The 15,226-nt window shown below is 44.9% G+C and overlaps 1 protein-coding gene across 2 annotated transcripts in view; it reads right to left on the bottom strand.

Annotated features, from left to right (window-relative positions):
• LOC143805193 (ficolin-1-B-like) overlaps positions 1 to 10,927 on the bottom strand; it is a 29,332-nt gene extending 18,405 nt beyond the window's left edge. Inside the window, exons 1-4 of one of the 2 annotated variants that reach the window (XM_077284168.1) lie at positions 10,758 to 10,927; positions 2,748 to 2,862; positions 2,454 to 2,567; positions 2,135 to 2,179 (exon numbers count right to left, since the gene is read on the bottom strand). In XM_077284168.1, the coding sequence (XP_077140283.1) occupies positions 2,135 to 2,179; positions 2,454 to 2,567; positions 2,748 to 2,862; positions 10,758 to 10,808 (325 nt within the window). In that variant the 5' untranslated portion in view covers positions 10,809 to 10,927. Of the gene's footprint in view, positions 1 to 2,134; positions 2,180 to 2,453; positions 2,568 to 2,747; positions 2,863 to 5,420; positions 5,558 to 10,757 lie in introns of those variants that run through there. The other variant, XM_077284169.1, reaches the window with a different exon arrangement.
• Between the last annotated feature and the right edge of the window lie 4,299 nt (positions 10,928 to 15,226).

Consider the following 15,226-nt stretch of genomic DNA (forward strand, 5'->3'; position numbering starts at 1 on the left):
GACCAAATACTTATTTTCCACCATAATATGCAAATAAAATGATAAAAAAACAGACAATGTGATTTTCTGGATTTTTTTTCTCAGTTTGTCTCCCATAGTTGAGGTCTAACTATGATGTAAATTACAGACGCCTCTCATCTTTTTAAGTGGTGGAACTTGCACTATTGCTGAATGACTAAACACTTTTTTGCCCCACTGTATGTCTGTGATTTAAGGGCATAAAAATTCAAAGTTGGAAAATTGCGAAATTTTCAAAATTTTCACCAAATATTCGTTTTTTTCACAAATAAACACAAGTTATATCGAAGAAATTTTACCACTATCATGAAGTACAATATGTCACGAGAAAACAGTGTCTGAATCGCCAAGATCAGTTGAAGCGTTCCAGAGTTATAACCTCATAAAGGGACAGTGGTCAGAATTGTAAAAATTGGCCCGGTCATTAACGTGCAAACCACCCTTGGGGGTGAAGGGGTTAATTCAATTTTGGATCAGTTCGGAATGACGGAGGCCAAAGGTGTATCAACGCCAATGGAATCATCCTACCTGAAACTGGAAGAAGGTGACCTGTTGCCTAACAATGAGAAATATCGACAGGCAGTGGGGGCACTTCTATATATCTCAACTATGACTCAACCGGATATTACAACAGCAGTTGGAATATTGTGCAGATATGTGGAGAAACCGCGCCAAAAGGACTGGAATGCCATTAAAAGAGTTCTCCAATATTTAAAAGGGACACAAGGTGTAAATTTTAAAATATCTGCAGCAGGAAATCTAAAACTCACTGGCTATGTTGACTCAGATTGGACTGGTGATTCGCAAGATCGTAAATCCACAAGCGGATACGTATTTAAACTTGGAGAAAGTTCAATCTCCTGGTCTAGTAGAAAAAAAGTATCTGTTGCTTTGTCATCTACAGAAGCTGCAGCCTATGCAAGTCAGGAGATCATTTGGCTAAGACAACTGATGGATGATCTTGGTAAACCGTTAACTCAGCCAACAGTGATGTATGAGGACAACCAAGGATGCATTAAACTTGCATGCAGTGAAAAAATCAGTGCTAGAACTAAGCACATCGACGTCAGATGTCATCATATACGTGATTTGATAGATCGTGGCGTAATTCAGTTTGTTTATTGTGAAACTGATAAAATGTTAGCTGATATTTTGACCAAGCCATTGCCACAACCTAGGTTCCAAGAATTGAGAACCACTATGGGACTGACAGAATAAGTAGTTGTTGAGTGGGGATGTTGGCCTAATGCATATTGATCTGTATGTATTGCAACAACTATTGTCTGTTTAATATGATGTGATTTTTATGTCTGCATGCATATTGTTCATCTGTTAACAAAGTTTAAAAGAAAAAAAAAAAAAGGAGTCCACAGGATGCTCCTCCTCCTTCCCTGTGAGCAAATTTCTAGTAGTGATGGGCAGTCCGGCTCTTTTTGGTGATCCGGCTCTCATGGCTCCGCTCACCAAAAAGAGCCGGCTCTTTCGGCTCACGAATCGGCTCTTTTTGGATCCCTATTGACTATATGTTCGGGCGTCCGAAACTCCGCCCACCCACCGCAGAAACTCCGCCCACTTCTCAGCAGCCAGTTAAATTGAAGAGTGGGCGGGGTTTTGCTCAGGTGGGCGGAGTTACGCCTTCCGAAGTCCGGGATTTTACGCCCAGTGAGAGCCATTCAGGAATTTTAGTGGCTCTCACTGGTGTGCCGGCTCCCATCGTTCACAGCAGGGAGCCGGCTCTTTGTGTCGGCTCGTTCACAAACGACACATCACTAATTTCTAGTGTCTGCAACTGAAACTGAAAGTAACAGCATATCTCTCTCTCAGAAACCAGATTGATCCTGTTCTCATGTTGTATGCTGAATGTTCTTAGTTCTTAATAAATGAACATTCTCTGTTGCTCGTTGTGGACATCACGCTGATTAACCCGCTGCTAACACCAACTATTTTGCATCCTTCCTACCAATCAGGTGAGCCAAGGATGAACACTGAAGGCTCCTTCTCTCAGCGCAGACATCTTTAATGATAAATACCCTTCGTTGTACTGTGATTATCCCAAATGGAGAATCTCGCCTCTCACGGTCAATGGTAGATGATTCTAATCCCAAGTGTCTCTTACCTGTTGGACCTGGGAGACCTGTTGTTCCTGGACTTCCTATGTCACCTGTGATAATAAAATGAACAAGAAGATTTCATATAATCCCAGGATGTCAAGAGTATAGAGTAACCATCCTTACCATCGGACTACCATGTTACTTCTGCTACATGGCGAAAAATGTGTCACGTCTTTGAAATGACCACCAATTGTGTGATATCCTAATGTATATATGTCGACCCAATATACGTATGTTAAAAGACCATTTTCACTGTAGTGTTGGTCTCATGTACTCCTCATTTATATCTGATATATAGAAGTAAAACTTTTCTCACAAGAGTACCTAATGGTCCGCGCACTCCTGATTGTCCATCTGGTCCTGGTTCCCCATCAATGCCTTGACATCCTTGCAAAAGGTCCAGACTACTTTTCCATCTGTCTGCAATAGTTGGAACATCTGGTCCAAAGAAAACCAAAACAAAACAATGGAACCATCGTAAATCATTATTTATCTCTTATTTATCTCAGCGTGACAACCTCTGTTTTTGGAAGTAAAATAATGAGTAGTTGTCATAGTTCTGTACATCGTATTCTAATCACAGATTAATATAAGAATCGGAGGGTGAAATGATCTGACCTGGACATGGGATTTCTGTAGAGAACACAGCGGAGCAGAGGAGAGAATAAAGTGCGATCCCGACAGACGTCCTCATGATGGTTGCTGATCTACTTTCTTCTAACTGAGCTTTGTCCTGTTACTCAATACAGACCGGAGGCACAATGTGATTGTGAGGTCGTACACCTTACTATAGTATTTGCTATATGACAGGACCAAAGCGCCTAATAAGTGACCGTGTAAAGGTATCTCCACCCAAAATAAATATCTCCCCAATTAATTTCATTGTAACTCCTTGTTTGTTTATTAGAGATGAGAAAATTCTAAACCTTGCGATTCCAAATAATTTCTTAATACTAAAGTGTTTCTGCGCCAGACTAGTGCCTATCTCAAGGTATAAAAAACAATTGTCATTCCTAGAACTTGTAAAAGATTTCATCAGACCAATTTTCTATTAGTCCTCTTTTATGCTTTCGTAGGCCTCTTTCACACTTCCGTTTTTTGCCATCCCTCTCAATCCGTCGTTTTGGCAAAAAAACGGATCCTGCAAATGTGCCCGCAGGATGCGTTTTTTTGCCATTCACTTTTATTGACGACGGATTGCGACGAATGGGCACACATCGCATCCATCGTGCAACGGATGCGTCGTGATTTTGCGGCCCGTCGTGACGAAAAAACGTTCAATGTAACGTTTTTTCGTCTGTCAAAACCGCCATTTCTGACCTCCCATGCGAGGCCGGAACTCCGCCCCCTCCTCCCCGGAATTCATAATGGGCAGCGGATGCGTCTGAAAACTGCATCCGCTGCCACGTTGTGCACTATTTGCCCAACGTCCGTTGGTACGTCAGGCCGACGGTTTGTGACAGCCTTGTACCGACGGAAATGTGAAAGAGGCCTTAAAGTGGCCGTCTGATTTATTTTTCTTATAGGCGATTCATGTTCTTGGTTCATGTTCCAATCCCTCAACTATCAGTGAGAGTATAGATCAACTAGAAATAGCAGCTTTTACTTTGAATCCTTACTATCCATGGCCAGCCTAATATTTTTCTTGTAATGCTTCAATTCTCCAGGGAAATGTAAATCTTGCAAGTGACTTTCCCTGAGAGATCAAAGCTGATGTCTGGAAGTCACAACTCATACTCTTCTTATCCATAGGGAAACCTTCTAACAAAATGGACTGTCCATTAAAAAAGCCTAAAGGGGCTGTCAAGAGAATGTTGTCTTAAGGTACCTTCACACGAAGCGACGCTGCAGCGATAGCGACAACGATGCCGATCGCTGCAGCGTCGCTGTTTGATCGCTGGGGAGCTGTCACACAGACCGCTCTCCAGCGACCAACGATGCCGAGGTCCCCGGGTAACCAGGGTAAACATCGGGTTGCTAAGCGCAGGGCCGCGCTTAGTAACCCGATGTTTACCCTGGTTACCAGCGTAAAAGTAAAAAAAACAAACACTGCATACTCACCTGCGCGTCCCCCAGCGTCTGCTTCCTGACACTGACTGAGCTCCGGCCCTAACAGCACAGCGGTGACGTCACCGCTGTGCTTTCACTTTCACTTTAGGGCCGGCGCTCAGTAAGTGTCAGGAAGCAGACGCTGGGGGACGCGCAGGTGAGCATGTACTGTTTGTTTTTTTTACTTTTACGCTGGTAACCAGGGTAAACATCGGGTTACTAAGCGCGGCCCTGCGCTTGGTAACCCGATGTTTACCCTGGTTACCAGTGTAAAACATCGCTGGTATCGTTGCTTTTGCTGTCAAACACAACGATACACGGCGATCGGACGACCAAATAAAGTTCTGGACTTTATTCAGCGACCAGCGACATCACAGCAAGATACTGATCGCTGCTGCGTGTCAAACTAAACGATATCGCTAGCGAGGACGCTGCAATGTCACGGATCGCTAGCGATGTCGTTTCGTGTGAAGGTACCTTTAGGCTCAAAACCAAAGTATTCCTTAAGTTCTTCACACTATGGTAAGGTAACATTGTTTAGCAAAAATATTCCACAGCTCTTAATACAGGGGTTCCCAGGGAGTCAACTATGCTAACTAGGTTTACTCATTTTAACATGGAACTAAGTGAGCTCTTACTGTAAGTTCTTGTTTTTTTAAGTTGTTTCAACATTTTTTTGTCCAAAGGCCACATTGCTATACTGAACCAATCCCAAGGGCCGAAAAATAATTTAAGGGGTACTTACATGAATACATTACTAGAACCAAAATCACTACATTAGTGTATCACCAGAATCAAGTTTTGAGTATTTGAGGAGGATTAGAAGAGTCAAAAATACGAAACAGACTGGCGCTAATTAAAAGAAGCCTTGAAGCCGCTGATATCAAGACAAATACTGTGCCGACTCTGTCAAAAATTTAAAATTCAATGGATAAAAGTATATATCGCGCTAAAGGTAAAAGGCCAGTACTAAAGCGACGGTTGCACCATATAACTACACAGGAATATGAGCCCCAATTGCACTACTTGATATGGCACACCAACGCAATGACAAAGCATTAAATAATAAATCGATTAATAGTAATAATAATAATCTGGTGCATCTAAATGATAATCCAACTATATCCCGCTTATTCATACACTCAATGTGTTTCAGAGGATAAAAACACTTAGCCACAGTGCTAGCACTAGTGTGCAATGAAGCAGGTTTCAACCTGCTATATAAATTATCCGGGCGCTTACCTAGCTTTAGATTGAATACCCGGTCATCAGATATCGTCCAGAAAATAAAGGTGATGGGTAAGTGGTGGTGTTTGACACTCCTGTGTCTAACCGAGATAAGCACGAGAGCTGTGCAGAGCCAGAGGTGCCCCGGCCGGCGTCGTTGCTGGATGCTCGGAAAAAATGGCCGACAGCGTTCGGCAGAGTGTGACGTCACCAAGCTAAGGAGCCTGGCTGGGGCCAAAAACCAACACATTTTGAAAGATCACGTCCATCTTCGTCAGCGTTACAGCCCCATCCTGTTGCTCCCATGATATAAGCTAGCCGAATGAGATCTCATGCCATATTAACACATTGTATGCCGGAATCAGAAGTGACTGCAGTAAATACTGACTGAATAAGAATATGTCTCCCCATAGCTCAAAAATATCCCGTGGGAACCGCCAACTTCATGGCTAATATAAATACAAATTAATTGATATTTATTAATATTTTTAATCTGTTCATGATATGCTGAAAGCAGTTAGATCAGAATGGGCAAAATAATTTACCTATGAGAACTAGTATATCCTCTGAAACACATTGAGTGTATGAATTAGCAGGATATAGTTGGATTATCATTTAGATGCACCAGACTATTATTATTACTATTAAACAATTTATTATTTAATGCTTTTTCATTTCGTTGGTGTGCCATATCAAGTAGTACAATTGGGGCACATATTCCAGTGTGGTTATATGGTGCAACAGCCATTTTAGGATTAGAAGAGTTTTTGCTCCTAAGAGTTTTTGCTTCAAATAAATCAGTGTGAACACACACTATTTTAAGCTGAATTTTGGGAGGAGAAAATCGTGAAATCCTCTTCATAATCTCAAATTTCTAACTTTTGAGGATTTATACATTTTAACATAGGTATGAAGCGCGTTATGGATTGCTACATGTGTACGAGATCAGAACCATTGTCAGCCCATGAGTGTGGCGCCAGAACAACCATTAGTACACGAATGCTGAATCAGAACCATTGTCAGTACACGAAAACAGCATCAGAACCAATGTCAATACATGAATGTGTAGTGGTGCCTGACCGAATCCGCTGATAGGGCCAGAAAAACCATCAGTACATGAATGCAGTGACAGAACCACCATCAGTACATGAATGCAGCGCCAGAACCACTGTCAGTACATGAATGTTTAACAAAAAGAAGAAAAAATTGGAGTGATAAAATCCACCAAAATTGAGTAAAATCCAAATGAATTTTATTTGAATAAACAATTACATATGTGGCATTAAATATACATAACATCATATAAAATCATATAAAAGGACCTAAGCTGTGTTAGAGCAGAGACTCAGATGCAGCACCACATGCGGACCGACCAGACACCGCGGTAAAAAACAACATTTAACGATACGTAAATAAAGTGCTCGTGCAATTAAATAGTTAATATTTCAGCGTGCTAATACCAAGGATAGCCATAGAAAAAGTCATAATGACTATTAGTCTCAAGCTATGCTATCAATGCTCTCCTATGGTAGGCATACATGAAAATTCAATAAAGTGATTAGTTCTCACCCATTCCGTGTCAGGTCGGCCGCACGTGTACCCCTACGCGCGTTTCGCGTGGGCTTCTTCAAGGGGGGGCTGTTTGATTACAAACTCTGTGTAATAACCCTGCCGGCATCACTGCATGGCCTTCCATTCCCCACCTGCCTGTTACATCTACTCACTCACCCAGTGCCATGCTGTGAGATCTGTCTGCTGCTATCTCCATGCCATGTGCTCCATGGCCGCTTGCTCTGTGTACACTTCCTGGCTGTGTGCATAGGGGGGCAGCGCCAGCAACTCTGGATTGTTATTGAGACTGTGTGCACCTCCCTAAGGTGTCCCTGGCCAATAGCCTAGTGGCCTCTGATACTTAAGGCATCCTCACCCATTGGAGGATGCCTGAGCAAACTATTTCCCTCAGTTAGCATTTGCTACTGAGCTGCCAGGTCGTGTCTGTTTCCTGTCTCTGAGGGCTGCAATACACAGGCCTTTATCTGTGTTCTGTTTGTGTCTCTGTGCATGCTACCCAGTGGTGCGTTGTACCCTGGTCTGAATCTGTGTTCTGTTACTTCTGTGTCTGAACTCTGGTCTATGTCCGTACCTGTTCCTTCTTTGTTTACCATTCTCACTCTGCTGTGTTTACCTCTGCATTACCTCTCTGCTCTGCTTGCCACTATCAGTGGCTCTGCATCTCTCTACTCTGTTCGCCACTACCTGTGGCTCTGTGCTTCCCTGCTCAGTTCTGCCACAACCTGTGGTTCTGTGCCTCTCAGCTTTGCTCGCCACAACCTGTGGTCCTGCACCCTCTGGCTCTTGGCTTTGTCTCCTGCGGTTCAGGCTCTTGGCGTTGTCTCCTGTGGTTTGCTCTTGGCTCCGCCTCCAGCATCTCCGCTCTTGGCTCCGCCTCTAGTGTCTCCGCTGTTGGCTCCGCCTCCAGCGTCTCTGCTCTTGGCTCCGCCTCCAGCATCTCAGCTCCGCCTCCAGCGTCTCCGTTCTTGGCTCCTCCTCCAGCTGCCCCGTCCTTGGCTCCGCCTCCTCCTCTACCTTCTCCTTCCCTGCTCTTAGCTCTGCCTTCTCCTTCTCTGCTCTTAACTCTGCCTTCTCCTTCTCTGCTCTTAGCTCCGTCTTCTCCTTCCTGCTCTTACTCCGCCTCCTGTGGCTCTGCTTTGCATCCGTTCTTGCTCTTCCTCCGTTCAACAACTTGCCGTACAGGTCTCTACCTGTTTCTTTATATTCTCCAGTCTGAACAGGTGCCTACCTGTTTCCATATATCGATATCTGTTTCCATACACCCGCCTGTATACCAGTTCCTACCAGAGTTTCAGTCCTGTCTGCCAGAGTGCCAGCCGTGCCCGTCAGGGCCTCTGCCATACCCGTCCGTCAGCCATTGTCACAGCTGTGCCTGCCTGCCTGTGTCTCGTCCCTGGTGGGATCAGCATCCACAGTCAGACTCCAAACTGGAGTGGTACCTGGTAGCTTTCTACTGCACAAGTCTGACCTCACCATCAGAGGCTCCAGCGAACACCTAGGAAGCTACTTAGTTACGGCCCTTCCAGGGAAGTTTGGTCTGTGGCCCAGTGGGGCCACACCCCCAGACGCCCGCGCCAACCAGTCTCGGCGCGAGCGTTACACTCTGTATAATCCTCTTTCGCAACCCTCCCACCAGCCCCCTCATCAAAATGAAAGCATATTTCCACATTTCATCTTCAGCTCCTCCACGGAGTGCTCACCAGTGCCTGCCATGTCTTCACCCATTCTGCGGAACCTGAGTCGGCAGTAGTGTGGTGAGGTCACAAGGTGCTGATGTCATTGCGCCACTGCACGCCGGGGCTGAGGTTGACAGCCGCTCTGCTCCACCCCTAGTCCCAGTGTCACAGTGCTGAAATGTATTCGCATCTGAATGAAGTGAATTCATTTAACTATAGGAAGAAGGGATCGGCGTCTTGCACAACATACGGCCCGTTGGCCATGCAACATCTATCGGCGCTGCCCACGGGCCGTATGTTCTGCAAACCTGACCTAGCCCTATTTCCAGAGTATTCTAGAATATCTGGGTATAGATTTGATTGCCACACGAATTGGTACTCATAGTGTTATCCAGGATCCTGCCATCTTCCTTATGATAGAGATTTGAGATGATCTGTAGCTAATATTTTGTAGCGCGTCGTTGTTATGTGGAGTTGTCGTATGAGGAGTGCTGGAAAATATGAGGAAGAGGCTTTGGTTCATTGAGAAGGGTCGACTCCTTCCGTCTGTATATTTGTACTACAGGCATCTATTACAGACTTCTTGTGTCGGTTAATAATGTAATACTGTTTACACTTTTAATATCAGATTCTGTACGACATCCACATGTTTCACATGTTGAAATATCTGAAAATTCTTCTCTAATGAGATAAGAATTCCTCACTTCACTGACAATAAACTCTTTGTGTACATATGTCCGGTTGAGATCATGTATCTAAGCCGCCAAGCACAATACCATCTTGAAAAATCAAATAACTCTTCTTAACTCATTATTAAAGAAGCCCTCCTCCTCCTATCAACATTTAGAACTGTGTCTAGATAGTGGCGCTTGCATATGCACAATGAACCAACCCTACCGTCCGGTCAGCTCCTATCCTCTCCTACAGGGAATCTGTCACCCCAAAAATGGCCTATAAACTAAGCCCTCCGGCATCAGGGGCTTATCTACAGCATTCTGTAATGCTGTAGATAAGCCCCCTGATGTATCCTGAAATATAAGAAAAATAGGTTAGATTATACTCACCCAGGGGCAGTCCCGCTGCGGTCCGGTCCGGTGCCTCCCATCTTCATACGATCACGTCCTCTTCTTGTCTTCACGCTGCGGCTCCGGCGCAGGCGTACTTTGTCTGCCCTGTTGAGGGCAGAGCAAAGTCCTGTAGGGCTCAGGTGCCGGGCCTCTCTGACCTTTCCTGGCACCTGCGCACTGTAGTACTTTGCTCTGCTCTCAACAGGGCAGACAAAGTACGCCTGCGCCGGAGCCACGGCAAGAAGACAAGAAGAGCACGACATGGTATGAAGATGGGAGGAGCTGGACCTGGACCATGACGCCCCTCGGACCGGACCGCAGCAGGACCGCCCCTGGGTTTTTACCTCTGTTGGTCATGCGAGGACCGGTGGATCTGCCGCAGCAGGATATATCTATGAGCCTTTCCTTCGGCTCAAATTGGTGAGCAGAATCTGATCTATCTAATCAATTGTATCTCGGATAAACCCTTTTGCCCTCTTTTCTCCAGCAGCCTTTTTTTGGCTAGCCAATCAGGGCGCAGGAAACATCCACAATGTCCTGACACAATGGCTTGTGTCATTGGATGCTGAAATCATATGTCCCTCTCCATATAAAGAGTGGACATCTTGTTTTAGCGCCATTATGACACTGTAACAGCACAGAGAGGCTGCTTCTCATGCTGGCCCTGTTAGCAGATAGATTTTAGCTAGTTAGCTAGGTGGTTGTTTCTTACTCAGACAGTTTAGCTAGGTAGTGTACTATGTGGCTGTGAAAATGACCTTCCAGCAATTTTTTTTTTTGCCATTACTGAGGTCCACAGACAAAGGCAGTAGGGCACATGTCATACAAGTGTGTTGTGCACTGCTTCTATTTTGCTCCTTGCACAAGTATAGTGTTCTAAATCTTATTTTTTTACTAGCTAAATGTGAAATAGCATGCCATATCCCACTTTCTCATTTTGTGCTATAGTGACATTGTTCTTTGATTTGAGCTGTTGGGCCTGATTTTTTGTTATTTTTTGGGCAGTTGCTACCGTGATTTACCATGCCATATCTCACCTTGTTATTGCGTGCCGGTGAAATTCCACAGTCTGCATAGCTCATGCACATGAAGAAAAAATTACAATATTTTCTGTTCGTAAACGTTACACAGCCCACTATATCCCATTTGTTAGGCGTCAGGATTCTCCCACTGTGCAGGATAGATCCCAAGCATTGCCTGGTGCTGTGGTCTCCCATTCAGCCCTGGCCGGTGCTGCTCAGCACAGACATCAGCCCCAGCGTCTTGCTCAGGCTCGTGGTATTTACTTGGTTATGGCTGATTCTCCAGACAAGTCTATAGGAATCAGTGATGTTCTGGTGCAGTCCTGCCCTCCGGACTCTTAAGTGCAGTGATCACCTTACTGAGCATGTCCGTGATGTGCCGTCTTCTCATTGGTGGTCGGACGTCAGCTGCTCTGGTGATGTGGCAGCTCCGGATTGGCCTGTGGGCGATGTCACAGCTGGCTGGGCATGAGTGTTTGGGGTGGAGCCTTGCATTTAAAAGTCTCAGTGGTGCATGCTAGTATCATGATTGTTATGATGAATGAGTGTGGATACTCTACCATTCTGTCTGCGTGTTGTGTGAATCAGTCTAAGTTCTGGGACTGTACACGTTGGCAGGCAGAGAGCATCAGTGGGGGCAAGTAGCTCTTGACGTAGCACCTGTTTCCTACATGTATGCGACTAGCATAATAAAGCTAAAGGCCAAGTTCAACCCTCTAGTCAGGGTATGAAATCTAGCATCATAGAAGTTCCTTCCTCCAGCTTGCATCTGTTTCGCTTATGTGTGCGATTGACGATTGATGTTTAGTTTCAGAGCAAGTCTAATCCACGTACCATATCCCTATGATGTTTAACAGGGTATTGCACTTTGTATTCTTTTGGCCTGTACCACTCTGTGCTGTAACGAAGCTTGGTACTCAGCATTCCATTCACACTGTGTGGCGTCAACTCAGTGTGTTCAAGTAATCGCTCGCTGTTTTGTTCTGTCATTGCTCACTAGCAGCAGTTATACATCTCTGCACAGTGGACCCCGGGTTGCAATTTGCACTTTATTATTTATTTTTATTTAGTGCAATCTGCCAACCCTAACACCATATTGTAAGTTTTTGGAGTTAAAATTTAGCTGTCTACAGACCTCACGCACATTAAAAAAAAAATTTGTGTTGCTAAACATGATACAGCCCGCCGTATCCCATGTTCTAATTTTGTGGTGGTGAAATTGTTATGTGTGCAGAGCTGTTGAAAATAGAAAAAAAAAATGTTCAGGGTTTTACCAACGTAATACAGCATGCTAAAGCCAATTTTGAAAATGTTTGGAGCATATCTTCTATGTTATACAGGCGTCAACCACACTAAAAAAATTGTTCAGTTACTAACGTCATACAGTAGGGGTCATCTCACTTTCAAATTGTTTGTCGCATCTAGTCTATGTTATAGAGGTCTCATCCACAGGCCCCCAAAATTCTTCTCTTAGGCCTCTTTCACATTAGCGTCATGCACTGCATGTCGCTATGCGTCGTTCTGTAGAAAAAACGCATCCTGCAAAATTGCTTGCAGGATGCGTTTTTTCTCCATAGACGTGAAATAGCAATGCAGTGCGATGCATTGCCACATGTAGCAACTGTCATGCGACGGTTGCGTCGGACCGTCGGCACAAAAAAACGTTACATGTAACTTTTTTTGTGCGTCCTCAGCGTCTTTTCTGACCGCGCATGCGCGGCCGGAACTCCACCCCCGCCTCCCCGCACCTCACAATGGGGTAGCGGATGCATTGTAAAACTGCATCCGCTGCCCCCATTGTGAAGTCGTTTCACTGCTAGCGTCGGTGCGCCGCAACGTCGCATAGTGACGAGCGATACACGACGCTAGTGTGAAAGAAGCCTTATTAACATCATACAGTAGGGTACATCTCAATTTCAAATTGTTTGTAGCATTTAGTGTATGTTATAGAGGCCTCGTCCACAGGCCCCCAAAAATTCTTCTGTTACCAACATCATACAGTAGGTGACATCTCACTTTCAAATTGTTTGTCGTATCTAGTATATATTATAGTGGCCTCATCCACAGGCCCCCCAAAAATTATTCTGTAATAACGTCATACAGTAGGGGATATCTCACTTACAAGTTGTTTGTCACATCTAGTATATGTTATAGAGGTCACATTCACAGGCCCCCCCAAAATTATTCTGTCACTAAAGTCATACAGAAGGGGACATCTCACTTTCAAATTATTTGTAGCCTCTAGTCTGTTATAGAGGTCTCCTCCACAGGCCCCCAAACATTTTTCTGTTACTAACATCATACAGTAGGGGAGATCTAATTTTAAAATTGTTTGGAGCACATCTTCTTTGTCATACAGGCCTCATCCACACTCAAAAAAATCTCTCCTCTGTGACTAATGCGATTCAGCACACCATATGTCACTTTGTCATTTACTGACACTGAAATTCAGCTGTTTGCAGAGCTGGTGCAAAGTTTAAAATCTATTTTTTTGTTGCTAATAATGTGCTCCTACCACACTCTCTGAGCAACATGACTGGGAAAAAGCAAGGCTGTGGTGGAAGGGGGATTAGGCTTGGAGTTCAAGGTGTACATGGGGTAAGTGGTAATGTTTGTGAAAGCACTAGTGAACCAACAACATCACGTCCTATGCAAAGACAGCTGACAACTTCTGGTACTGAACGGGCTACTCCACCACCTTTCTTTGACAGACGCACAGTGGTATGCCTTGTTGATGAGGCCCAGAAAAGGATGTGCTCAAGTGGCTGGCAAGCACAGCTTCAAGTGGCCTCTCTTCCTCTTCCTCCATTTCAACTTCACACCAAGTACAGTCCACAGAGGTGGGTGGCACCCAAATTACCCTTGCTTTCCCCTGCGTCCCAATTCTCCATCCGTACAACTGTCTGTACTGAACCACAGATGGGTGAGTCTGAAGAGTTGTTCCCACATTCTATGCCATGGTCATCAGAAGTGTACTCAAAAGCTTCACAGAGTCAAGAGGAGGATATCTGTACTGATGCCCAAGACTAAGGGTACCGTCACACATTGAAATTTCCATCGCTACGACGTTACGATTCGTGACGTTCTAGCGATATCGTTACGATATCGCAGTGTCTGACACGCAGCAGCGATCAGGGATCCTGCTGAGAATCGTACGTCGTAGCAGATCGTTTGGAACTTTCTTTCGTCGCTTGATCACCCGCTGACATCGCTGGATCGTTGTGTGTGACAGCGATCCAGCGATGTCTTCGGTTGTAACCAGGGTAAACATCGGGTAACTAAGCGCAGGGCCGCGCTTAGTAACCCGATGTTTACCCTGGTTACAAGCGTAAACGTAAAAAAACAAACCGTACATACTCACCCGTCGGTGTCCTTCAGGTCCCTTGCAGTCTGCTTCCTGCTCTGAGTGCCGGCCGGAAAGTGAGAGAGCAGATCACAGCGGTGCTGCGCTCTGCTCTCACTGTACGGCTGCACTCAGAGCAGGAAGCAGACTGCAAGGGACCTGAAGGACACCGACGGGTGAGTATGTACGGTTTGTTTTTTTTACGTTTACGCTTGTAACCAGGGTAAACATCGGGTTACTAAGCGCGGCCCTGCGCTTAGTTACCCGATGTTTACCCTGGTTACCCGGGGACTTCGGCATCGCTCCAGCGCCGTGATTGCAACGTGTGACCGCAGTCTACGACGCTGGAGCGATGATCATACGATCGCTGCGACGTCACGGATCGTGCCGTCGCAGCGATGAAAATTTCAATGTGTGACGGTACCCTAAGTAGGGTCCGGGCAGTACATTGACCCTCAACACCAGACGTTAACCCCGGGGGGGGGGGGGGGGTAGTTCATCCTGATGAGACACATATCTGAGGCTCACGCGGACTGTATTGTGCTGTCAGGGCAGGAAAAATCAAAGTGAGGATCTCTGAATAAATAATCCTAGTATAGTATCTGAATAATTCTGAAAAATAGTATATAACAAAAAATCCAAAAAGATGGGTTTATTTTGCAACTCAATATAAATTTTATTACATACAGTAACGGACAAAATTAGTGATCTTGGAAGACAAAAACAGCAGCTAAAGGAAAACCAGTGCAAATAAGTATAAAAAAGTAATTGCGCACTGGGAAGAAAAACATGTGTCCCATAGCAACAACCACACATATGAAAAAGATTAGGTCAATGTATAACAAATACCAGCAAGAAATCAGTTTAGCCAGTAAACCAATAGGTCTGGTTAATGATCTGGGCAGCAAGGTTCTGGCATAATAGCCTATTTTGACCTTAAGGGAGAGCATAAAAAGTAAAGTGCTGAATGTATATCAAGTTTCTGGCTAAATATCAAAATTTCAGATGCAAAGTAGAAGTTATTTAAATATAAAAATGGTACAATGAAATATTACCTTGAGACATGATGTGATCAAAGTGCGGGAGTGCAGGTGGGACACGCTGGAGCCTCGACGCGCGTTTCACCGCCTTGGCTTCGTTA

The sequence above is a fragment of the Ranitomeya variabilis genome, chromosome 2, assembly GCF_051348905.1.
Source record: "Ranitomeya variabilis isolate aRanVar5 chromosome 2, aRanVar5.hap1, whole genome shotgun sequence".
In the NCBI taxonomy this organism is placed as follows: Eukaryota; Metazoa; Chordata; class Amphibia; order Anura; family Dendrobatidae; genus Ranitomeya; species Ranitomeya variabilis.